At 38.3% G+C, this 27,268-nt stretch overlaps 1 protein-coding gene across 1 annotated transcript in view; it reads left to right on the top strand.

The window, feature by feature from the left end:
- The window catches only part of COL25A1 (collagen type XXV alpha 1 chain), a 341,058-nt gene that overhangs the window by 271,914 nt on the left and 41,876 nt on the right, over positions 1–27,268 (top strand). The window contains exons 15-20 of the mRNA XM_068404174.1: positions 5,052–5,105; positions 6,658–6,684; positions 9,068–9,112; positions 14,237–14,269; positions 14,434–14,469; positions 18,409–18,453. Coding sequence (XP_068260275.1) covers positions 5,052–5,105; positions 6,658–6,684; positions 9,068–9,112; positions 14,237–14,269; positions 14,434–14,469; positions 18,409–18,453 — 240 coding nt within the window. The remainder of the gene's footprint in view (positions 1–5,051; positions 5,106–6,657; positions 6,685–9,067; positions 9,113–14,236; positions 14,270–14,433; positions 14,470–18,408; positions 18,454–27,268) is intronic.

Raw genomic sequence — 27,268 nt, 5'->3', positions numbered from 1 at the left:
AAAATGCACCGTCATTATTCCGCTGATGGGGACCCTGCAATTTGTCTATAGTGTATAAACAACGGCAAAAAAATCCCACTGTGTCTGCAGCATTCTTCTGTGTAAGTGGTCATCAAATAAATTACTGGAACATTTACACTCCTGCTGAGTTAAGCTGCTTGATTTTGGGTAATTGAAAGAACAATAGCACATTTGCTGGAAATTTTTGTTTCCACCATTTCTGAGACCATTTGTGAATTCAGCAAACTGGATCAGAAAAAAAAAATCGGATGCTGGTGGTGAATAACTGGGGACTTAAGTGCTTACAAAGCTTCTAGTGGCAATGTCCTTTTCTGCAGTAGACAAGAGGCTAGAGAGTTACCTTCTAGTACTACATGTTTTTACATGAAATTTGGGAAAAGGCAGATTTTCTAGCATTTTCTAATATTTTATAGTCTATTTGTCTAGTGGGTCATGGCATGAAAACAATCCTTTTTTTGGGGTTGGTCCAGTTACTCAAAGGCAAGAGAAAACAACTTTCTATGAAACAGAAGTTAATGGCTACCTAAGGAGTATTTCTGATGCAATATTTGCAAGTTTACCAGTTTGGGGCATGACATTTGTGCATCTGGTAGTTTTGTTACTGCTTTTACAAGTACAACAAAACCTTGGTAGACAGTATGTTCAGATAAGATGGTGCTGGTACCGCAGGATCCCACTAGACTATTTCTCTGTCAGTCATGGAGTCAGTTAAGCCCCACGTTGCGGAGGCAGTATGTGGAAATCGTAGCCCATCTCAGTGCCAGTAGGGAGAATTTATTTTTGTTATGGTACAACATCATGGTCGTCCCAGATGATGTTCATTGCACAGCACAGCTTTTGTGGTGTGGTCTGGATGAGAATAAGAATTCAGGAGAAGGGCAGAAAGGGCTAGTGACAATTCCTTTAAACTGAATACTGAGACATTTCACACCTCCCCACAGCATCTTCCCCACAGTCCATCCCTTTCAGGGAAAAGTTCCAAGCAGATGCTCTGAGGGTGGCTTCAGACAATTTCTCTGGGCCTTGCATCTTTTTCTTGTGTGAGGGTGCGGTGTGGCCCTCATTATAGTTTTAACTGGGCTGATGAGTAATGTTATACATAGGTACTAGAAGGTTTTAGAACGTGTTGTGTTTTAGTGATTCTAGTCCATCTGTCCGTGACTGATGATTTCTCAGGAGTTCATGACTGCAGAAAGGCAACCTATGACCTAAAATAAGGTATACTATAGACAAAGTTACTCTTTTGGAGTACTGTGTCCAGTTTTCGGCTCCTTGGTACAAGAGAGACATGGACATACTGGAGAGTGTCCAACAAAGGACCTTGAAGATGAGTGAGGGACTGGAGCATCTCTCCTATGAGCAAAGGCTGAGAGAGCTGAGGCTGTTCAGAAGAGGAGGCTCGGGGAGAATCTCATCAATGTGGTCAAACACCTGAAGGGAAAGTGCAAAGAGGATGGGCCAAGCGCTTTTCAGTGGTGCCCAGTGACAGGAGCAGAGACAATGGGCACAAAATGAAACACAGGAGGGTCCCTCTGTACAGCAGGAATCGCTTTTTTTGCTGTGAGGGTGACTGAGCACTGGCACAGGTTGCCCAGGGAGGCTGTACAGTCTCCATTGTTGGAGATATTTAAAAGCCATCTGGACATGGTCCTGGGCATGCAGCTCTAGGTGACCCTGCTTGAGCAGGGACCAGATGATCTATAGAGGTGCCTTCCAACCTCAACCATTCTGTGATTCTGTGAAAGAAAAAAAAATATGCTGTCTCGATTTGAAAACTAAATGATGTGCAGAAGACAATTGTTTCTGCAGCTTAACACCTTTGCTGTCAGTGCTATTAACAAGAGACTGCAATATGAGTCAGGAAAGACATTAGCCATGGCCTGTTGAATGTAAAAAATATGTGAGATTAAGAATCTAGTTTTATAGCTTCTTTCATTTTACCAAGTTGAAAAGCAGTCTGATTGAAATTATTGCATCCGATGACATTGTTGAATGTCTAGTTTTCCCTTGCACGCATCACTCCTCGAACAGCAGTGTAACAGTCTTCAGCCTTTTAAAGGGCAGCTATACTTTTTGTTCATCTCCAACACATTAACTTGTGGGGCTGAAGCATACTCATACAACATTTTGCATTCCAGTTTTAATATATGTTTTGGTTAATAAATAAAGAAATAAATAAAAGTAACTAAATGGAAGGAAAGTAATTAACTATACTTCCTAACAGGAGTATTTTAAATTGTTTTCATGACAAGAAACAAAATTGTCTTTTGGGACCAATATTCTTAAAATAACACAGTATTTTAGTGTATAGCAAGGGAAGAACTATCATTCTGCTCTTCAAAATGGTAGCTGCTGATTTCCTTCATAACTACTTTCAGAATTTTCTAACCAATGGGAGGTCTGTCAAGACTTCGCTTTTTTTTTGGGTTTGGTTGTGGGGGGTTGGGTTTTTGTGGTTTGTGGGGTTTTTTTGGTTGTTTTTTTAATGTTAGGCTTTAATGGAATTGTTAAAGTATCTACACATAAAGCCAGATTGCCATGCCTACAAGAAATGCAGTGTGAAAAAGGCAGGCTCCCTGGCACAAAGCTTGTTTTGCCATGCACTGGGATCGTTCAACAGGGGTAGGATATAGAATAGCTTGTGTGCTGTACGTTTTTATTTCATCTTATTACTCCCTGGTTCCTTGTATGGACAAGAAAATAGCGTTCTAAAATAGGGAAAGGAATATTGTAGGTATGACAGAAAATTATTTTAGCTCCTGTTCTTCTGGCCATTAGAAGGATAATCACTTCAAAAGCATAAAGCCACAAGGTCCTTTCTGTGCTCTCGTTCTAGGTCTGCCTTCAATCTTTGCCATTCCCAGAGCTAATTTCTGCTGTACTAATGCCTCTGACTAGTACTTTCAGTGCCATAAGTGTAGTGTTGGCCATAGGAAAGTCACATATAGGTCAAAAATGAGACTGTTGGTATGAATAGGGATTTACTATGACTAGGTGACAGCCTGAGGTTTTCACTTTTTTCCAAAGAAAATAAGATAATTCTTTTGTCCCATTTTTGCAGTCTCCTTTTTGTTAGGTCTCTGCATTCATAGCACTGATATGTAAACCTGGGAGGAAAGTGTAAGCTTGGGACTTCAACCCTTTGATTAGAGATTTAAGCCCCTGAAAGTGTCAGCCGACAGCAGCTGTTTTAAAATGAAGGGGACAGAAACAAACTTGTTTGGGATGTGGAGATGAGGAGAAACAAGTGCATATTCATTGATCCCTTCTGCTTCATTTTGTCAGCTGGCAGTTTTCTTCAAGTGCCTTTTAGGTCAATCCTTTAGGACATTTATGTCTACTCTGCAACAGATTCAAATCCTGACCACTCATATATCAAATGCCTGTGCTGCTATATCAGCCTTAGAGCTACTGTAGTACAAAGGAGCCTTGAAAAAGGGCTGACTCAAATGGCCATTTAATTCCCTGTGAGTTTAATGGTACCTAGCACTTTTCTCTGTCTTGGAAAATACCTCATTAGAGTTTCACTAGAACCTCTTACGTTTTTGTTTTATGTTTTGGAATAGTCCAACTCTTGATGAAATTAAAATGTAATTGATGATCCTGTCACCTAATTTAGAAATTAGAATGGAACTTGCTTTTATGGAGAATCTGAGTTCATATATCTATGACTAAAATATGACTGCGGAAGCAAGAAAGATAAAAGTCCTTTCTTTATGGAAGGCTTTTATGGAGGATTAGAAGATCCGCATTGTTGCATTTGGAACAAGCCTTTATTTTACCTCCTCTGTGACTTTTGAGTAGAGGGTTGGTTCATCATGTCTACTGAGTTTGAATACTGTATGAAAATTGTCCACTGAGTTTCTGATATGAGTTACTGTTTCTAATTTGATTACTGTATTAGCTATTGTATTTGACTTTTACACATTTTTATACATTTACATAGCAAAGGGCTTATAGAAGAACCTCATTGCAGGCTTTTTCAAATCTTTTTTAAAATTTATTTTAATGTACTTTTCCACCCCAGAAGTGCAATGCAGTTGTGTACATGAGGGTTACCAAAGACGACAGGTATTTCTTGTGAAACTGAGACATACTTCTGCAGAAGGTTTTACATAATTAGCCATCATCCGTAGTTGTTTTACAATAAAGTCTAACCACTGCTTCATCATTTTAACTAAAATAAATAATATATGGTTTTTTTCCATAAATCTGGGAAATAAACACTAGGAAATGTTTTTAAGGGTTTGTTTTGGGGTTGGATTCTTTTTGTTTGTTTGGTTGATTGATTGTTATTTTTGTTTTTAAATTTGGAGGGAAAAAAATAAGTTTGTAGATAATTGTTATTTGTTGATTGACTGATGAAGATTATTTATGCCTCCTTGAACTGTGGAAGTATAAATATACTATCCATTAAACATATCCAAAATTTAGAACATTGATGTAATGCTGCAAATTTTTAGATCTTTCGAATCTAGTTTTCAGCCAGTGGTATAAGAGTATGAAAAATGGACAAGTAAGGTATATTTAAAAAATTTAAAAGCTGTCTGTTCTTCCAAACTCTTCCATTTCTGGAATGGGACCTTCTCATTTTTCTTCTTTATCTGCCTTCCGTGTGAGACCAGAAGCACAAATGTCAAAATCATTTAAGATAAGCCTTTCTTGCAGTATTTCTAAGTTGTAAAGAAGAGGAAAGCACTGACAGTCTTGCTAGGAAGACTATGCTCTTAAGGTTAATTGGTCAGCTTTTCAGAATCAGAAGTTGCAGTTCTGTTTTCTGTTTAGTTTGACATCTGTGTATTTACACTGCCTCCAGTAGAATTATTTCTTCCTTATACAGAAGTTAATTAGAATTAATCTACCCTAAATGGTGAACTAAGCCATTTTAGCACTCAACTGTGTTCATATTCACAGAGTCTTTTTAAATTTTGTTTGTCATTACTTACCCAATATGAGACAGTAGGGGAAATGCCGTTAACACACTTCATCACGTCTGTCTTAACGACATCTTTTGTTTTCTTTGCCTTTAGGGTGAACCTGGTTTGCCTGGCATAACAGGAGAGAAAGGAGCAGCAGGCCTTAAGGTTAGTATTGAAAATGGATTAAAACCAGAAGCACACAGTATGTGAGTGCATGTATAGATGACAGTCATGCTTTCCAACTTGGGTTTATATTCTGACTGGCTTTTAATGATCTGTTCCCTCCAGTGATCACTGCTGTAAGAGGCTTTACACATTTCACCATAAAGAAGCATATTCTTCTGCTGTGCATGTATAATACCACTCAGTGGCACTGACGCATATGCATCCGCTGCCAAGTGAATGCAATATGCCTGCAAGTGTTTGGGAATTTGGGGACCTTTATAGAAGGGCTTTGTTTATGCTCCTTACAATGTGTTTCAGGCTTCTTTTCAAGAACTACTGTGGTCAATTCTTTGACGAATGTCAGAGTTAAGTCTTGAGAACTGATCCTGCTATTATGGAAGTTAACAACAAGGAGCATGTCTCAGCCTGTATTTGTTACATCAGAATGTCTCTTTGCACTTATTTTGTTGTTAAATAATTTGTTCTGCTGTTTCAATATTAAACAAATGAAATAGAACGTGAAGCTTATGATAACTTCATTTAAAAGAAAGCTCAACATGTCTGAGATGATGGGATCTGTGGGCCTCTTGGAATGGGTAATGCTAAATTCTAATCCATCAGCTGTGAGCGTGTGTCTTCGGTGCACATGTGCTCCTCAGCTGATTCTATGCGTCACGCTGCTGCTGACAGACTTGCAGGGCAGGCTCTTTACATTTACTGACTGGTTGCTTGTCCTTCAGGAATGAAAACAAACCATTTGGGAGCATGACCTTTTCTTACTTCATATACAGAAGCAACCAAATTATGGAAGTTGATGCTTAATTCGTATTCGCAGCTGTAGTCGTTGAGTTGCCTAGCGACTGCCAGCCATCAGAGGGGGCAAAGATGTGCCAGAGTGCAGTTCTGAGCCAGAAACGCAGAGATGAGTTGTCAGGGTCAAGCTGGTATGCAAAAGTGCATTTGCCATTGAGGCAGTTTCTTAAGAAAGTTATAATTTTGAAAAATAATGACTATAAGCCATCTTTTTGTTACAGAAAATGTAAAGAGCACTGAAGGCTCTTTGCTCTGAATCAATTATGAATTAGTTGAAGACACTTAAGGCATTTTTTCTCTCCCGAGGAGCCTTCTAAGCCATTAACAGAATCATAAGACTGTCCCCTCACATTCGACGTCTGGATTTTTCCTTTGTTCATTCCCAAAATAAAGAGAACCATATGTAGGAGTCACCTAGGTCCTGGCAGGCCACTTCACAAAGACATATGCCTGTTTGACAGGGTTTAATCTAGGACAAAAAGGGCGGAAAAAAGTCTTTACATGCAAATCATTAAGCTTTTAAAATTACATTGAAGATCTATTGTCTGTTGAGTTCTATTAAATTTACATATTTTATTGTTTATTGAAGATTTTCGTGTTGGATTTTGTCATCTGAGACAATGTCATCAGTAGTGACATAAGTGTTAGTAACTGACATACTAATGATAGCAATATTAACACTTTGATTTTTGCTTGTGTTAGTAACTTATGACTTCTTTGCTCCAATTATTTTCATCAGGGTGACCCTGGAGAAAGAGGAGAAAAGGTGAGACACGTTTTACTTCCTTTGTGGTGGTTCTGTTTTGGAGAACTGCTTGGAGAATTGCCAGTGCACTGATTCTGAGTTTAAAACAAAATAAATACAGCTACTACCTAGGACTTGAGCGGCATTGTGCAGCCTTTATGAGTGTCAAATAGTACCTGCTCATGGACATTACTGACTGTGATTACTTCAGTGGGATTAGTCACAGAGAGCAGTGGTCGTGTTAAAGGCCGCACAGTCGAGCAACTGTGCAACTAATCCTAGGTTAGTTTCAGAAAAAGATGAGCCTGTTTGAATAAATGAGAGATCCATACATTTCTCATAACTTGGTTTCAATGCTCTGTCACGTGTGCAGAGTAAAATAATTAGGTAACAGAGTGATAACTACATAGACTCTGAATGATATATGGGTAACCAGTTCTTCACATACTAAAAGTGGAGTCCTCCATTCTTGTTTGGATCAGTTTAGGTAAGAGCAAGAGAATCTGCCCCAATGATCTTAGGCTATAGCCTGTCTGGAGAGGTACCAGCCCCACAAATGGTGCACTAATGGTGCTCTGACTTGCAGTGAGTTAGTGAGAAGTTACTTCTCGGACGTCCACAGTCACGCCAAGACAAGGGGACAGAATGAGCTCCACACTGCAAAAAGTGGGTGTAATTCTGCTCTTCGAGGGAGAGTGGCCAGGAGGAGCACTTGTGTGAGAGTACACACTGAGAGCCAAGCTTCTGCATCTGTACAAGGGCAGTTTGAGAAATGGCGTAAGCCTTGAGTAAGAATCTGTACACAGCCTCATCCTCTGCGAGTACACCGAGACATGTTTTTAAAAGAAGGTTGCTTGTATTCAGGTGCAATTTGCTCTTGAGAAATGTTTACCCATGTCTTTGCAGCTGCAGTTGAATTTCACTTCCAGATCTGTGTAAATCCATGTAATAGCATCTGGAAGCATGCTTTGCAAAGGCAATTCATTTCACGTTTTGAAAAGCACATCATACAAATAATCCAGGGGAATCTTGAAAGTGTATACCCCACATGTAGAAGTATGTAACTGGGAATCTCTTTTCAGGAAATCATTACTTTGGTTAAAATTATATTTATTGAAGAATTTCAGTAATCCTTTGTTTGTTTTCAGACACAAAAGGAATAACTATAAATTTTAACATATACTGATTTTCTGTTACTTAAAATCATGGTATTTTTCCATAATTGTCTTTTGTCTTTTCCTAAAAAATGTAATTATAAATGCCCTCAATATGCTTTATCATGTTGAATGAACTTGGGATGACACTCTTTAACTGTTACTGTTTCATGTTTCCATGTTTCACCAAGCCCTTAATTAAAGTGTTCCTAGATTGTTAGCTAGTTCCCGTTGTGTTAGTGACTGTGATATGCAAAAAGGTCTCTGTTATAGGTCCTCTGAATGGAATTTTACGTTAAGGTTTTCTGAGCAATATGACAGACACTGAATAAATATTATTATTTGAATACTACTACCGGTTACCTGACCAAGACCTACTAGAATGTTTTTTAGCCTGCTTACACTCAACATTTAGCAATATTTTTGGCATTTTAAATATTTCTTGCACTTTACATGGACCTCAAGTCCCACAGAAATTTTTGGCCTATAATATCATATATAACGAAGACTTTTTGGTGTAGTCTGGACTTATTATATGGCTATATGACTATAAATGGAAATTGGGTCTTTTTACAGATAAATCTTTTGAAATATTTCTTTACAAAGTTGTTTTTAAAGTAGAAAATGTCTACCCAGCCATGAAAAAGTGTTATCTGCACATCACTTTTTTAACAATAAACAATGCATAGAATTTGTGTAGAGATAACAATCATTTTGGTGGCTCCTTGGAGGAATGACATTCAGTGAAGTTTTTCTAGTTTGTGAATCATTCGTGAAGGGCTTCAGACTCAGAGAGTATATGCCATAAATTACTTGAGATTCCTAATAAAAAAGTATTGGACTTGTATAACTGTCACCTGAATTTGATTAGATGCATTTAGGTGAATGTCTCTATGTTGGAAAAACACATACATACTGGTAATTTAAAATGCTGAATCATCATTAAATCATTCCTTCATTGCTAAACCACAGTGAACTGAGGAAGTCTGTAAACTATACCAACAGGAAGATAGATAGTTATTCGATAGTTTGTGGGCTTTTTGAGGACCTGTGAAAGGGATTACAGTTATAGTGAAGACTGTATAAGACATAGCAACTATATAAACCATGCTTCCTGACCATGTCATAGAGAGATTGACTGCCTAATTAACAAAATTAGCTTGCTAATCACGTTGGAATGCTGACTCTTTTCTGCATGCAGTGTGCACTTACATAAAATCATTAAAATATAATATGTATTTTAATTATAGGGCGATGCTGGAGAAAATGGACCAAAGGGTGACACAGGAGAAAAGGTACGATGCAGCTTCCCAAATGTATTACAGCTGGCCAGTTAAGTTTGGTGTGTAAGAAGCATGGTTGTTTGTTTCTTTGTTGTTTAATGTGTGTTGTTTAATGTGGTTTTAACAGTTATAAACAGTTAGTGTGGCTTTTTATTAGTAGAGAAGAAAATACGTGCTTTAGGCATGCTTACAGTATAACTAGCTAATGAAAATAATAATCTGATCAAAAGAAAAATGCCTTCTAAACTTTTTTTTTGTAAAGATGGTGAGTTATTTGACTGAGTTCATTTTTATGAACAGCAGAAAAAATGTCACGGTTCTTTCCAAATAAGCATAAAATTCCTGACTTTATAAAGCAGCAGCTTTAGTACAGGATACATTAGTATGTCTCAAATTAGCAGTCCTCTTTGCTGAAGTTTGCATCATACAGAAACTTTGGTCACAACCTGCCAGACCAAACCACAACTGGATCTGCTGAGTTATAGACATTTCTGATACATCCTTTTATGTTTCCCCTTCTCTGTTTCCCTCAAAGAGAGGGACTAAACCAATATGGGACAAAAAATATGGTGTCATGATGGGTTACCTTCCTCCAAATTGCCAGCTGGACAATTGAGAGTTGGAGATAAAAACTACATTTTAAATCTTTTTGCCAGATGACATCAGCAATAACCTCACTTAATATCTTGATAGTTCATTGTTGCAAAGTACCAGCATGTTGTAGAAGTCACTAACGAGGTAGGCATTGTCAAAATTTTATTTTACTTAGTTTTGATTTATTTCATTTGAGACTCATGCTGCATTACTGCAAAACAATTTGAACTGTAGTTTTTAAGTGTGCTTTACTTACACAAGTCATAGTCTTTGGCAGTCAGAGCAAAGCCTGTGTTGTACAGGAAGAAGCATCAGTCATAATGATCTCTCCTTGCCATCACTTTGGAACTCATATGCTTCTAAAAACATTCGTTTTAGTGACTACACTCAGGCAGAAGCATAAAAATTTCTTCTTGTACCCCTATATGTGTGATTGCTTAACCAACTCACATCAGTTTAGTGCAAGGAGAAATTTATGATGGATTTATCAAGCTGGTAAGGAACACGCGCAAATCTCTCAGGTCCTATCGTTTCGATACAGTAAAGCTATGCTTTCAAGAACACGAGGATTTTATGGGGCATATTCTAAAATCAGCAATTAAAAATAGGCATTAGATTTAAGAATAGTCAAGTTTTTTGATTCCCAGAGTTCATTTAAATAATACTTCATCTGCAGTCATGCTTATTAACCCAGATGAAAGTCTTAAGAACCATATTTAGTTACTTACACAATGTATGCCGGTAATATCATCTTGATTCACTTTTATGTGACTCAAGAATATCATCTCTTAGCAAGTATGAGATTGTTGTTCAGATAGACAGTCCTGCAATAAGTAAATGGGGAAGTTAATAATCTCTCTGGAAAGCCTAGTGCAGCTTCGCTTGTTGCTTTTCTACTTTATCAACTGCTAGAATGATCTTACATGCACTAGGATGCCCATACTGTTCTGTGGGCTGCAGTGCACACATCACCCAGCTTGGGATCTTGTTTAAGGAAAGAAAAAGGTCTCTCCCTCTTTCAGTGGGAAATCCTTCTCCCCAAGTATAATGTTTTAAATATTTCTGTGTGAGCTTTCAACAGTTTGGCAGGCTAGCTGGGATCAACTTGTGGAAAGTATAGGTCACCAGGAGACTTCTTATATTGGTATATCTGAAGAAATTTCAATAAACTTGTTAAACTTCGTAATACAGAAGTCTCCCATCTCTTCCAGGTTTCATATAAGTTTCAGAGGTGGGGTGGTGACATGGCAATATATGCTGTTTGTGTGGAGTGCATTGCTTTAACCATAACAGGCTAGAATCCACTGCATGAATTTTTACAACAGAGTGAGCAGAACTGTAACTTAGTTGACTTTCATTATTTTTCCTCCATTTTCCCTGCCTGCAAGACAATTTGCCACTCAGAAAAAGAGATCCAGAGCTTACAGGAGAGCTGCAGCTTTACGTTTCTGTTAGATAGCTCTGCAAACAGCACTTTATAGGGAGCTTAGGAGGGTATTTTTTGACAGATAATTTAGGAGTGAGCATTAAACTTGGTGTCATTACATGACATTTGTACTACTTAACAAGGATTGTATTCTTTCCTGCTGTTCAGCATAGGGGGAAGGTTTTGTTGTATGATCATTATGTATAATTCCAGCATGAATTTGCCCAGCAATTGCTAATCATATCAGTATTAGGGGAAATCAGAATGACTATTACAGTCACATTTAATTAACATGTTCACAAAGTAGCCTTGACTTTTTTTCTGTATTTTTTATTTATATTTTTTCTGTATTGTGTCTGCACTTTCTCTACTGGTGTCATGATCATCTTGAGGAGTCAGTTAAACATACCTTGATTATACACCCTGCTATAATGCAGGGTTTCAAACTAGCTCAATAGCATTCCTTCTATGTTTTCCACTGGGTGCTTTCTAATGAGCAGGAGATTAACATTAAAAACTATGTCTGTTGTCTTAAAAGAAGCAGATAAAATTGAGTTCCAGCAAATTTCACAACCAGTCTTACTGATGCATTATGCTTATACATATCTTCTGTTGCAGTTTTTCCCTGGTACACAACCTGTGCCTTGTATTTGGGTAGCTCTGAAAAGTTTGGAGCATGTGTTAAATTATGGAACTTCACTGCCAGATGAGTACTGAAAGTTTTTGCCAGCTGAACACTTGTGGGGAGGAGTGTAAGACTTATGAAGGCTCAGTTTTTAAAGACTGTTTTTAAGAGAGCTGCTGGCTGTATTGTTCAGGAATGAGATAAGGCTAGTATCCATTCAGTTCTCAGGTGTTCAACCACATACATGTACAAACCCTTCCTGCTCAGTAAAGAAGCCATTAATTTTATGTAAATAAATGCAGAGACCTTTGCACTAGATCATAATGCTATATATGTGCTTAAGAGATTTAATTCATAGTTCACAAAACTTAAAAACATTTCTTTAAAAGCTTAAATAGTGTTTCTGTGACATAAATACTAAATTTTCATTTATATTGTGAGAAAGATCAGGTGACAACAGTTTCAGACTTGGTTTAGGAATGGGTTTGTGTTTGTGCAATTAATGTAGCTTTGTTTTCTGAACTGCTGTACCTAGTGGCTCTCAGAAATGTGGACTTGGGTGCCTGCTTCTTGATTGGTGACTTAAGATAGAAACCATCTTTGTTGAATTGTCCTACTTTGAAGACAGTGTCAATGCCAGATGAGTTCTTGCTTCTACTCTTCTACCGCAGCCTTGGCCCCTAGAAACTACCAACTATCTTCCTTCCATGTGCATGTTCCCCTGCTAAAGTTTCTTCACTGTCAAACTGTCTGTCTCATTAGAGAACTGAAAACATGGTGTACCATAATTTTTTCTTTAATCCCATATTAATTTTCCTTCTTGCATAAGGTGGATTATAAATACTTTGTGTCTTATCTTCTTCATATCCATCATTATCCTTTAAAATGTTTAACTGGTGAATGTTTCTTACCAGTTGCTTTGCCAGTTTATAGCTATAAAAAGTCCTTAAGGCTTTGCAGTTGTACATGCTTGTAAGGGATATCAGAAGTATCACTCATGCATGTCTATCAAAATGAGGCAGCTCAGGTTTCCAGACATGAATCAACCCTTCATAAAACTGATTTTTGTTTTTTCTTCACACAAGAGAGAGCTGCAGTAACTGTGTAGAGGAAATCTCTTCCTATTCTTCAAAGAGCAGTGAGCGTGTTATCTGGTACCATTTAATTTTATGAGACTATTACCAAAAATACCCCATACCCAAACCAACTTTGAAACTATGGAATTCACAGAATGCTTTCTCCAACTTCACCAAACCACCAGGAACAGGTATTCCCCATTTGTAATTTTAATGCAAAGAATGTTAAATGTTTATACTCCACATAAACATCCTCAAAGAGGATTACAGTACTGGCTCCTATGATACCTATGTAATTCACTAGCAGGCTGTTGGGGAGCTTGAAGTTGCTACTGTGTAGCAACCTGTTATTTTCAATGAACAATCAAAATTTATATTGAATAACGAATAATGAGACAGTTCTTCAAATATAAGCACTCTAGCCATCTTCAATAGCATGTAGTTTGACTAGCAAACTTTTCATTAATTTAGTTTCTTTCGGTTTTGTTTGGCATGTCATTTAAGAAAAAAAATGCAGCGAAGTAAGTATGCAAGAATTTTAAGGATCCTATGACAATTGTACAAAGCTGGGAGCTAACAGCTTCCATGCAAGAATTTTAAGGATCCTGTGACAATTGTACAAAGCTGGGAGCTAACAGCTTCCTTGGCCAGGTCACTCACTGATCCTCTGCCCTTGTGCACATCACTGCTTATCAAAGCCAGTCAACCCAGCAAAACACAGGTGAATCTTTTTAAATGCTAGATGTCTTCTCAGAACAGAGACCTTTCCTGAGTACGTTAATTACTATAGCTCTCTCATCCTGTAAAGTATAACACTTAACTGCATTAAACTATCCATTTAAATATGCTGAAGAGCTGTGGAAATAGAGCTACAACTTGTCCTGATGGGGATAAACAAACACATAGGTCACTGGGTTTTTTTCCAAGGCTAACCTTCATTAGCACAAAAAGCTTTGTGCTGATGTTGTGAGACCTGTTGAGACCTGACACTTGCCATCTGTAGAATTAGGTCAAAAAGATTGCTCATATTCTTTGTAAATGGCAGTAAATTAATTTTAAGCAATTTAGAGATGTCAAAGTATGTCCCATCTGCCGGCTTTATGAAGTACATTTATACAAAATCTGCATTTATTACATCTGCGTTATTAGTTGTGAAATTTGAGGTTAACTATTATGCTGTTTGGATGAGTGAAATTAAATCTCTCTGTGTATTCTTGAAAACAGTACTGTTCCTTTTCTGCATCACACTGATTTAATTTGTTGGGTAAATTCCTATGTAGCAGCACAGAGAACAGGTAGTCTTGCTATATAGCTATTTTGTTATATAATCTTGCTATACTCTTGCATGTTTTATCTGTTTTCTGAAAAACTGTATATGTAATAAGTGTGATTATTTCTTGTGGATTTTGTATCAGGGTGACCCTGGTTCTTCTGCTGCAGGAATTAAGGTAATTTAGTTTTAAAGCAGTTGTACAGGGAGAAGAGGGGTGGTTGGTCTGTGTTACTTTGTAGTGTAACAGACATTTCGGGTACCATTAATGTTATGGTTTTACCCTTCTCTATTTTTAATTCATGTTGTCAGATCTCATGTCTTTCATCTCTTTTCTTTTAGGGTGAACCCGGTGAATCTGGACGACCTGGGCAAAAGGTATTATTTGGAAATGTTCAGTTTTCCTTTTTCTCTCTGTTGGATTTGTGATAAACATAGATGTTAGCAATGGCACTTACCTGTACTAGAGTGATCCCAAGGCAGTAAAATTTAACAGCCCAAGGCCTGTACACATTTGTTATATGATCATTTTGTATTTTAAAAAAGCACAGGAATGATGATACTAATTAGCATGAAAAGGAATATTAGAATAACCCATTTCCTTTTCGAGCCACAGCGCACTTCTTGCGATGAAAGCTTACCCAATTGCAGCTGGTGAGACTAACAAAGAACGGCTCTGCTCCTTGAGTGATCACCAGTTAACTCTGCATGTTTGGCTGAATATTAACCTTCAGACTATGGCACGTTATTACATCTCATTAGGAAGAAAAGAAATATTGACTAGAAACCCTTTCACATATACGTGTAAGGGGAATCTGTCGGAGGCATGCAGCATGTTTGGAAGGACATAGACCAGCTAATGCTGCCCTGTTCTTCCTTCCAGCGGAAGGAATTCTCCTGGATTCTGTGTAGCTGAGGCTACTTTTGCGAGTAAAGGTCCAGCAGGAGCTGTAATGACTCTGTACTGCATGAGGCCCTCTGAAACTGGGGAATTGCCTCTTTGAATCCATAGTACATCAAACACTGAATTCTGTGCCTTTGGTGCCTTTCATGAGAGTAGGAGGCAGGTTCTGTGGGGAGAGTTAGTGGAAAGGCAAAGAGAAGAGACAATGAGGGAAGCAGGTTTTTGCAGTGCAGTACTTGGTTTCCGTTGAGATCCTTTGGCACCATTCTTGCCTCTTATAACATTGAAAATTACCCACTGCTGCCAGAGTGGAGCAGAGTCCAGATGCCAGTTGAGCTAGAAAGTATTCCAGACAGACAGCCAAGAGCTAAAATTCTATGGAGTGAATGGCATTACAACCATTTTCTAATACTCAAGGTCTTTTGGTGACTAAGCAAAACCCCAAAACACATAAAAAATAAAATAAGAAGTCTTTTTGTTTGAGAAATTATAACTATTATCAATTATAACAGACTAGACAAAGACTATTATGGTTGTAAATGCAGTTCTTTAGTAAAATGCAGTTTTAATTAGGAAAGGTAATCAAAGTAGTTTAAAGCTATCTAATCCACAGAATCATACAGTGTGTGCATTCTGCGGTGTATGCTTTGCTTGGATAATAAACTAGAAAATGCACTTAAGAGCCTGTTGAGATTCATACTCTCATTAGCTGGCTGCCATGGAGGCAAAACTAGCAGTGATTTATCAGCAGGCTTCTGAGTCTCAGACCCCAGGCACTCAGGTTTGATCTTATTTAGGTAACATAGATAAGTGAGAGGTACACAGTTCAGACTTTCTATAGTCTCAGCTTGTTTTTCACACCAAAGGGGGTTTAATGGGTTCTTTCCACTTCACCTCACAAGCTTCCAGTATGCCACATTCATGTCCCCAGCCCGAACCAGCAGCTCCCGTAACGCGCTCGCTCAGAGTGCCTCCTTCAGACGGATGCCCCGTGCCTGCTGTTCTGCCTCCTGCTTAGTAGGAAATTGTTCACCCCACCAGAGGTTATGAGGGACCCTTTTTTCAACTGGAGGCATGTCTCTGCCCTCTATGTCATCTCAATACTTTTTTTCCTACTGTCTCCCATTCCTATTTCCTTCCTGTATTTTCCCTCCTTATATTTTACTTTTTCCTCTTCTTCCAGTTATTCCTTATCTGTCTTTCAAGACAGATAAATATTGAGCTGCCCACCTGAATATTATTTACATGAAATGAAATGTGATGGTATTTCAATGGCCTGACAAGGCTGTTGTGTGCCATATGTATTGCAGAGGTGATAGAACAACCTGCCCTGCCAACCTGAGCATTATGAGATGGAGTTGGTATACAGCCTTGGTTTCTTTAAAAATCATTCTTCTTATAAATCATACTCAGATCTTTTGTATCAGGAAAGGTCCAGAAAAGAAAATTTTATGCATTCATCTACAATACTAATTCTAATGAAGCATTAGTGATTTCATTGTGTTTCACATTGTTTAATGTATTTTTGAGGGGCATTTGAATTGTTTTAGCTTACTGTGATTCTGAACTGGCTTTGCTGGATCCTTTCTGCTTGTTATGTGTGGGTCTATGGGAGTTAGTTCTGTCCCAAGACTAAACAGTGACCTACTGCAGCAATAATAATAGATTATGAGTTATAATTATTCAAATGCTGTACTTGGAAGTGAAATTTAGTACTTCCACAATTAGATGAGAAAAGGTCACGGTAGTAGTGTGGTATGTATGGCTACTCAAGTAAGAAACCAAAAGACGGAGGCGTAGGGTTTTGGAGATAGCATTTTGTCAGGAATGAGTGCAATGGAGACCTTTTAAAGGATTATTCTTTTGCAAGAGTGACAACCCGTTTTCTTCTTTGGAAAGCGTTAGGCAACATACCAAGAAATAATAATGTCTATTGAAAATGGCATCCTAGCCTCTATTTTTTCATCTGATTTTATAGTTAATATTTTGAGACTGGAATCTTTCCTGTGCTTTTAGGCAATGTGAACAGTTAAAACTTGGGAGTAACTGAAATGGACAAAGAAGCTGTTATCAGATCCTTCTATAACATTTTAAAATCACTCCATTTGGTAAAGCAATTTGCAGACCGTCTATTGTGTTTTTCAGTTTGTGGCAGAATGTAATTTCGTTATTAGCCCTTCAAGTCTATTTAATATTATTGCCTCAAAGAAGTGTCTTTGGGGTACTGTAGCCTGATTAACCTCTGTATTATGTATACATGTGTTTATGTTTGTGTATGTATCCACGTGTATATGTGAGTGTATGAATGTATGTAAGTGTGTACGTATACACACATGTGAAATATTTTAATAGCACAACCTGTATGAATCAGCCCAAACCACAGAGTTGAAATCTGGATTTCTATAAAGCTCAGGAGTGTACAAAATCTGGAATATAGTTCAACTCATTATAAAGGTAAAAGGTAAAAGTTCAGACCTGAAATTCCAGAAAGTTCAGGGAATATTCAGATCCAAGGTGCTGGTTAGAATCCATCTCTGTATTAAAATAAAATCTCTAGCCTTTAAAATAATGTTTTCTTCACATGTTATTGCTCTTTTTTTTTCAGTTCATCGTCTTTATTTCCCTAGACAACATCTTTCCATTTATCTGATATCTCAAAATGACCATTTGCACAAATGTTGTCATTCTTGTCTTAGACTAATATCAACTTCATTTCAAAATTAATGCATTCAGTTTTCAATTTCTGTTACAAAATTACCCTTGAAAATGCAGTACTATAGGTCTTTTCATTGTAATTTTAAATAAGCAAGGCATTTCTGGGTAAAGCAATAGAAGGTTACATTCTGACTATCCTTCATGACACCATGTATATTCACAGATAAATAGCGAGCACTGAAATGATGTTATGGATAGCTCTATAAAAATGATGAGCCAGTTATAATTAGGCAGTCCTGCTTGAATTGCACAATTTAAACCAAGCTCTTCTGAACTGATTTATAGCTAGACCGGACAGTTCCACAGCACAATATCTAGCTCAGGGCTGAAAACAGAACAGAATTGAACATCTGTCGTAAGTATGGAACTGAAATGGCAGCATGTAAAATGAATCAGTGCTGCTTGTTTTCTTCTCTTTTGGTGAAGGGTAATGTGAATTCAGTTTTGGCTTTACTGATGTGGATTTTCAATCTGGGTGTCATCTTCACATCCAAGGTTCCCAGAAGATATTTAAGTTCTTAACATGACTCTTACTAATTGTGCATTTAAGTCACTCATTTTGAAAATGGCACTCCTGCTTGAACTGACTAGCAGTCATCTGTGCTCTTTTATCTTGCTGCAGAATATACAGGGGTGTTCCCTGGATAGTGACCATTAACTGAATAATGTCTGTAATATTATGTAATTTTCCTGTATAGGGTGAACCAGGTCTTCCTGGGCTTCCTGGACTCCCTGGGATAAAGGTAAATAAGCTGTAGTCTCTGTTGTACTGGGGGGACACCACAAAGAAGGGGAGACTGCAAGAATGTGGATAAAATGAACTTACTGTGCTCGTGCTCTTATCTTCTTCTGAGTCTCTGGTAATGAACTGGGGATTGTCATAGAAAGGTTTCACATGGAAAATTGGTTGTGTCTATGAGTAAGCAAACAGTACATCATACATTAAAATGTGAAGTAAAACATTGCATTCTAGTGCTTTTAAAAAATAATCTAATATAGTAGGTTTTTGTATTTTTATATAATGGAAAAGGCTTGTCATCAAAGTTTCACTTGGTTTCCAGTCTGATGGGTGCTTTCCAGTAGCAATAGTCTACCGAATTTACTGAGCCTCCAGCCAGAGAACTGCATCAATTATACACAGGCTGTGGAGAACTAGCTCTGTCGACAAAAATACTCTGTGCTCCATTACAAAGCAGTGATTTTCCACTGACAAGTCAAAATGTTTTAGTAAGATTCTAGTCAGTATTAGTTACAGCCTCTGACCTGATACCTGGTTTAGTCCCTGGGTTCCGGTTTGTCTGGGATGTTTAGGTAAGTTGATACAAAAGACATGTGGCTGGTTTAGTTCTAGCATAAGTCTTTGCATTGGGAGTTGCAGACACTTGCACAGTCTGAGCTGTAACTGTATAATGCTCACAAAGTGAGTGGATTCACATAACCTGAGTGAGTGCAGATTACAGTGGTTGCTTCTCCTTTGTGGCAAAGACTATTTTTCTGAGAACAAAATCTCTTTAAAACTTTTTCTTTGCATTCCAGAATGGGCCTGTGCATGCCTCGGAAGATAGTTTATATCATTTCTCCACTAACAAGGCGGATAAGCCAGAGGCCAAACTGGCCTTTTGGTAGGATTCAGGATTTATCTCGTGGAATGTAACATTTGCAGTGGTTTTCTCGAAGGAGCTATGAATTGCCACAGCATTCAAGCACAATGTCCCTTCTGTATTTTTTGTGAATTACGGAAAGAATTGAACTTGCATATTAAAGTTTGTATGTTGTAATACCTGAAAATATAGTTCCCAGGGAGGTTGTTCATTTCCTGCGAGAATGAACCCTATATTGACTAGCAAAGATCATGTAGGAGCAGAGTCTTTTGTGTGATGAAACTGTTATTTTTGTAAAGACTTTTGACAGCAATCCCTATTCTGTTTAACAGTAAGCAAAGAGGTAGCTCAGTTGGAGGTCAGTGCCGGCGTCCTGGGGGCACTTGCCAAAACCCGCTGTAGTTATGGCCTTTGGGGATTCCATGTTCATGCAGACCATGCGTGTCCATGCATATCATCAGCAAGTAAACAAAAAAGTCTAAATCTGAGTCTCTGCTGTGGGAAAATTATTGCTGTTAAGCTTTATTTGTTGGTGGTAAGCCTGGCTCAGAAGGGCAGCTTTCAGATTCACCTGAAAGGCAAGATGTGAAGTGAAAAATGGATGAAGTGTGGGAGTTTTGCACAGTGAAAATTTGTTTTAGAATTCAGTGGATACCATGGAAAAACAGTACAGATGCCTGCAGAATAAAATGGAATATTTTGGTCAAATATTAATCCTTTAGGAGAATGCTAACTTCTATTAAAAATCTAGGCCAGAGGGAGACTAGTGGTGGTTCAGTGAAGAAATTCCACCTAGTGCAATTCTGCATTGAGGTGGCTAGATGCACGCTAGATGGTGACGAGCAAGCTAGCAGAACGCGCAGAGGAGAGAGCAAAGCAGATCTGGTCACATCAGACTTGCAGGATGGGTGCTGTTTGATTCAAGGCATTTGTAAACTCTGTTTAATTAAGGAGTTTATGGAAAAAAAGCCTAGATTTTTCTGTTGCAGAGACTATGTCTGTGGCATGAGAAGTGACAGCAGAAACCAGAGAATGGCTGGAGTTACAAAAATGGGCACTCATCAGCAAAGAAAAAGTAGTAGTTTAGCCCCTTTTCTCATCCTCTGTTTTAAAAACAATTTATGTATCACCATGGTAAAAAGTCATCTCATCAACTTCCAAGAACAACCTCAGTGATATCTTATGGAGAAACAAATTTCCAGTGAACTGATATTGATTGAAAGCTACTTTGAAATAACAGTGACTGGATGGGAAACTTGAGCATAGAGGAAATCCAATTGTCTGGACTGGCACTCTGTTGGTGCTATCATGGTGTTACCGCACAAAATTGAAAGGAATCTTATTTGGAGCAATGGCTTTTTTTTTTTTCCTGATTGATCCTTTTTGTTTGTCACACTTTTTTCAGGGCTTCTAGGGTCTGCTCCCATCAGGAATTTATAAAACTCTCAAAGATATGTCTTTCCTATTCTATCTTAATAGTGATATGAAATGGTGGCATAATCATAGAATCATAGAATCGTTTTGGTTGGAAAGGATCTTTAAGATCAAGTCCAACCATTAACCTAGTATTGCCAAGTCCACCACTAAACCATGTCCCTAAGTACCACATCTACATGTCTTTTAAATACATGGTGGTGACTCCACCGCCACCCTGGGCAGCCTGTTCCAACGTTTAATAACCCTTTCGGTGAAGAAATTTTTCCTGATATCCAATCTAAACCTCCCCTGGCACAACTTGAGGCTGTTTCCTCTCGTCCTATCATTTGTTACCTGGAAGAAGAGACTAACACCTGCCTCACTACAACCTCCTTTCAGGTAGTCGTGGAGAGCGATAAGGTCTCCCCTGAGCCTCCTTTTCTCCCAGCTAAACTCAGCCGCTCCTCATAAGACGTGCTCTAGACCCTTCACCAGCTTCGTTGTCCTTCTTTGGACTCGCTCCAGCACCTCGATGTCATTCTTGTAGTACAAACCTCACACAATGTCATTACAACACCTAGGAACTTGTTACAACACATAAGAAGTTTCCATAAAGGAAGTTTTTCCTAACACTTACATGGATTACAGAGCTCTCGTGCATTTGCATGCCAGCACAGTAGCTGTCAGCGGGGTTTTTGCAGGCCATTCCCAAACTTTGTGAGATGGACATCTGTCAACCCAAACAAAGCGCTAACAGGGGCATGTAGGAGAAAGTGGCGGGGTTTGATACAAGGCAGTGGCCATTTAATCTCTTTCCCAGTAGGAAAAAATAAATGTTCTTGTATTGCTGGTATTATTTTGATACTATTGTTGTTTTCTGCAGTATTGTTCTCTTCAGTTTCTGTTACATTACACAGGCATCCACATGCACACTCAAAAGTCTTCTACAAAATTTTCTGTTGAGGTCCCTTGCAGCTAAAAAGCTTTAGGGTTCTCACTGTACTTTTTGATCTTTCTTCAGTCTTATGTAATTGGAATCACAGAATGTTCTCCAAATTTATGACTTTCCATGGTGTTCTAGAAATTAACACATTCTATTTGTTTTCTAGCTTTTGCCCTGAGTTATTGTTAAAACATATTTCCCAAGCAGGTTTGAAAGGTTAGCCCTAGGTGGCAAGTGCATCTGAAATGCATTGATTCCTGTACATGAATGGATATAGCTTAAACCTGTGTTCAACCGGTCAAGTAGTCAAGGAATGGGGACAATATATTTTCTGAAAATTACATAAATAAATAGCAAAAGTTCACATCCATTTGATGTACAGTAACTCAAATCACACAGGTGATTTCAAATGAACAAACTAGTTGTCTGAGGATCACGTTTACAGAGCTTTTATGTTCTAAACAGCTTTGGAATTGTTGGATGATGATGGACTGATATGTACAGGCATCTTCGAGAAGAAAGAGGCAAGAGAAGGCTCCATGTGGCCCAATTTTGAAAGAATTTCCTTTAGTATCTTCTAGTACCTCCATACAAAGAAAAGAAGATCAAGATACAGGGATATTCTACGCATAGGAAACTCTTGGATGTAGCTTTTCTGGTCTTAAATATTTACCCTTTGACTATTGTGTAAGGAATTGACGTTTCCTTTTCTTTAAATCTGTTAGTTGAACTACAAATTTTCTTTCTTGTGAATGAATCTCTCCACAGTGGCAGGCTGTATTATGAAATGTTTTAGGTAACTGTGCACATACATAGTACTCTTTACAAACGCTAAACCAGCCTGTGAGAACATAAATGCCATGCCAGGCAGTGGACCATATCTTTCCAGCTACATCTCATCTTTCTGCTCATGGTTGAAGAAGCTTCCCAAGGCATCCAGTCCAGTATGCTTGAACATCTAGCCAGACTACTTAAAGGATTAATAAATGCTAATCACTGGGAAAGTTTCAGCTTCTTATAATGCCATTTCAATTAATTAATCAATTTTCCCGGGAACATGTTAGAGCTTGCTTGAATGTGATACTGGAGTCTGAATGAACAACAACACTGGACGGACATGCAAGTATCATATCTGAATTCAGGGTATGCAGCAGGGTCTTTTATTACTCACTTTTCTAGACCCATTCACTATGCACATGCGGATGTTTTGGGAGTTCTTTCTGTTCTTTTTCGTTCTCTCCTCATTGTCAGTTGGTGCCATGGAGGAAACACAAGTGCAGTCAGTTATTTCCAAGACAGTGATGAAGCTGTCTGTGACATGCTGGAGAAACGTTTCTCAAGCACCTGTTGCTGTTTAGGAATGGCTGGAAACTTAATGAGCCCCTGAATGTGTTCCACCATGTCACTTGGGAAGTGAGTAAGGCACCTAAACACAAAACATTAACTCATTGCTCTGATATCCACCAACTGATGCCAAGCAGACGCAGAATGCTTTCTATGAAGCACAAACTTCATCTATCTGTTTTATCTCATAACTGTCATGGGATGATACGAACAAAGCAGCACTCACTCACTGTAGTGGAAATCATGCATACCCTTATTCATTGTAATATCAGACATCTCTCAAATAGATTGTGTTGCATTTTCTGCATTTGGGCAGTACAGTCCTTAACTTTTCATTGCTGCAATGGGAAGCCTTCACAGAACACAAGCCTCTTCTCAGTAGCAGCACTTTATGCAGGATCTGGCTTTTCTTTAATATTGCTGGCATTTCTCCCTCTGTTTTTAAAATTAATACTGAAACAAAGCTTGTGAGTGCAACTAAGTTTTTATTCTGTTATGTTCAAGAAAACTGTGGTTAAATGATTTGGCACTAGAAAAGAAAGGCTGCTTAGCCCTTCTCCTTTTGGGAGGCAAGGAAAGTTTTCTGCGTTTTCAGATCCAGTGGAACTGGCTGATTCAATAGACTTGCCAGTGTGCAGCATCCTGTATTTTTTTATACAATTACTTTGGATTGACTTCCCTGGGACTGTGCCTGAGCAAGGTTTCAGAAGAACCTGGATAAAAGGATATGGAATTTGAATCATGAGGGTTTTTTTCTTTTCTTTTTCTTTTTATAAAAGCAAAAGCAGTTCTAATTTTCATCTGTTCTGTACTTAAATTTCTTTTTTTCTGTTCACACTCAAAGATCTTATCCTGTGACTTTACTAATTCCATGTAAAAACTGAAAAACTCGCTGCTCCACAGAACTTATTTTTTTAGCTCTAGAAGAGTTGATACTCCTTTCATCTAGTGAGTTCTGTTACAAAAGAAAACTTCCAGAGAAAATGAGAGGCAGAATTTTCAAGCTGAATGCATGTTAGTCTCCTATGTAAACTCTTTTAGAAAAGAGAGCAACTGTTGTTGAAGCTCGTGTTTAGATGTTGCTCTTGTCATTTGGTAGCAAAATGAAAGGAAATCTGAAGCAAGTGGTAGTTCCAAGCATTTCATTTTGGAGTCAACGCCATTCACCACCTGTAGGAAAGTTCTTCAAACTCCCCTGTTCCCTGAGAAGTTCTTAGGAAGGCTGAGCACGTTTTCCTAATGCATTTTTCCTTCTACGTATTTCCATTCTTCTTCCTGTTTTTTTTCCCTTGTTAGTGACTCTTACCAGGAAACCTGCAGGGCCTATATCTCTCTCTTGCCATTTTTTTCTAGGACTCAGATATTCTTGCCCAGGCTTCAGTTCATCTTTATCCTTTATGTCACCATACTCAGAACTCTTTCTAGCCTGAACTCAGGAGCTGGAAGGGACCAGCTGGCCTTGTGACAGGCATCTCTGAATCCTGGATACAGAGATGTACTAAAGATGAAAACCGTGAGAATTCAGCTTCAAACCCTCCTTCATAGAAACTTAGGTTTCTCAATTTGCCTTAGCTGATATATATTTTTAAATATTCAAGTGTGAACTCATTTCCAACCTTTCATCACTCACATAGAGTGTTCTTAAGAGTGGGTCATCCACCTGAGTAGAGAAAAATGTGCAGTGTGGTATAGGTCAAATACTGAAAACTAGACTATAAGGATGTATGTTCTGGGTGAAAATGGGAACTGATATAAAAAAATAGGACTTAGTACCTGCATTTGGAGGGCTAGTATTCAGAAGCAGCTCTAAGTATGGGTAGCTAAAATATAAAATAAGAACAATTACACAACTGTGCAATTAATTTTCAGTATTCAGTTTCCAGAGTGGAAGTATATATACAAACATATATCTGTATGTATGTAGTTACATATCTAGCTTTGTTCATTCCTAGCTGTCTGGTTTCCATATGTTATGGCAGTAATCACATGCATAGGGTAGATATGTAATTTCCCAGAACTAATTTTGAGAATCAAGGCCAGAAAATGAAATCATCATTAACATTGGATGGTACAGACATGTCAGAAGTGTTTACTGGGGCGTTCTTCGAGATATATGCAGTTCTTATTCATCTGTCAGAAACTATAACCTCCAAATCATGAAAGCGCTCATTTTCTTTCCTGGAAAAGACTAAAACATAAGTAACTGAAACACAGGATGTTGTTTCCTCTAAAGTTATTACTAGTTGGAAGACTGAGCTTATAAGGATCTATTTCACAGCATCTGTTTTATAGCATAGTTTAATTTTTCTTTTTTTTTAAAAAAATTCAATCCAAATCCAAAATTTTGAAAAGAGCTGAATAATCTGAGAGTCCAATATTCTGCTGTATTCAGGAATCAAGTATTTTGCCATCCATAAAGAAGACTTGACATCAGTAATTTGAAAGTATTTCTGTGCCTCAAATACACAATTTTAGATTGTCATAAATGAGTGCATGCAATAAAGTTCTTTATCTTCCAGAGTAGCAACAAAAATTCCTTAGATTTGTCATCTAACTTTTCTAAAGGAAACAACTTGGGGGCAGACTCTTCATAATTTAACAGTTCAGTCATTGCAAAGAATTCAAAACAAGATGCTCATTACAACAAGTGTTTTTATTCTAATCCTCAAAAGTAGGTACCATGCTGACTTGAATTATCGTTAACCTTTAAGAAGTCCTTGATATGACTAGTGCATGCAGAATTAATCACAATTATTACTGGCTCTGTTAGCACCCTTCCAAAGCAGCATACCTTCTAAGCAGGCAGAACTTAAAAACAATGAGAAAATCAGGCTCACTGAAGAGCGATAAATGTCATACAAAGTAGGGCTCATTGTGAAGCTTCAGGGTTTTAGCTAGGTTGTAAGGTTTCGCTTCTCTAACTCTAAATGAATCATAAAGGCTAAACATGCATATGGAAATTCTAAACCAGAATTGTTTTTCTAAGTTTAGAGACTGATTAGGGAGTAAAGATATTGTTTCAAATGTGATGACTGAGCCAGACAACCTGTTTTAACCGGCCATTTCTGGAGCCAGTTCTGAATTTGTATGAAAAGCCTTAACAAAGACTTCATAAAATGGGGTTAGGTTTTTTTATCAGATTTCCTTTTACCTTGCTCATTTCCTTCTTATAAGCTGAATACTGTAGTCCTCCTGAGAGCAAAATTCCCATGGACATCAGGCTATATATAAAGTCCCTTTAACGCCCTTCACAGTGAGAAAGTATAAGGTGCTGTTCTCTCTGACTTCTATAGTCTATGGCCGGCTGAGTTTCTGAGAAATCGCTTCACTGGAACTGCGTGTTGCAGATGTAGGCAGGGCAGGAGCAGGCATGGCTTCATCAACTGCCCCAGACTGCTCTGTTCTAGACTTCTGAGAATTTGGCCCTCACTGCTCTCCAGAGTGGAAAAGTTGCCGTATTTTGATTAGATAACAATCGCGGAAACAAAGTCTGAGGGCAGCAGATGGCAATTTCTGGAAAATCAGCACAGGCACCAGTGAACCAAATCCAATTTATTATAACTTCATAGCTGTTCTCCAAACTGTCTTGCATCTGGGTTTTGGGGGGTTTTGCTAGCTCTTGTTCTATATATCTCCACCTTTGCATGGTTGTTTTGGTAGTGTTAGGCAAGGAAAGGGCATCATACTGGTTTTGTTTAAAATATGCCTGTGAGTGAGTCAGGGTAATGTTTAAGACAAGTATGCTTTGGTCTCTTGATGTTATTAAAATGAAGACCCTTCTGTATCAGTGCTTGTCAGAAAGGACACTTTGGGCTCTCCCACGATCTATGACTCCTGAAGAGTTTGCAGGCTGCCCCGTGCCAGATGCAGGAATTTTTGGAGAACTGCTAGACCTACAGGCAGGAGTTTGGAAGCTCCAAGCCTGCCCCTAGTTGTGTGCTGGAGCATGTCAGTGTTCTCCTCCAGCCCACACAGCTAGGTTTTCCATGTATGGAAACTGTGGGGTGGACCCACATCACGAGAATCCTCCACAGATATTCTGGATGCTTTGGTGTAGTTTGCCAACCCAGAGGTGTGCATGCGGGAGTCCTGGCCTTGGCACATTCAGACTTGCAAGTGAACACCAGGGAAAGGTGCTCATGTCCTGGCTCTGTGGCAGACCTGCCAGTCAGCCCTGGAGGCACAGAACTGCCATGGTCCCAGCACTGGGGCAGACACTGAATAAAACATTTCAGAACCAATTAACTGTGTAAT

Source organism: Nyctibius grandis, chromosome 6 (genome assembly GCF_013368605.1).
Source record: "Nyctibius grandis isolate bNycGra1 chromosome 6, bNycGra1.pri, whole genome shotgun sequence".
NCBI classification, from domain to species: Eukaryota; Metazoa; Chordata; class Aves; order Nyctibiiformes; family Nyctibiidae; genus Nyctibius; species Nyctibius grandis.
Note: the sequence above shows the minus strand (reverse complement) of the source record. Positions and strands in the feature narration are given on the sequence as shown.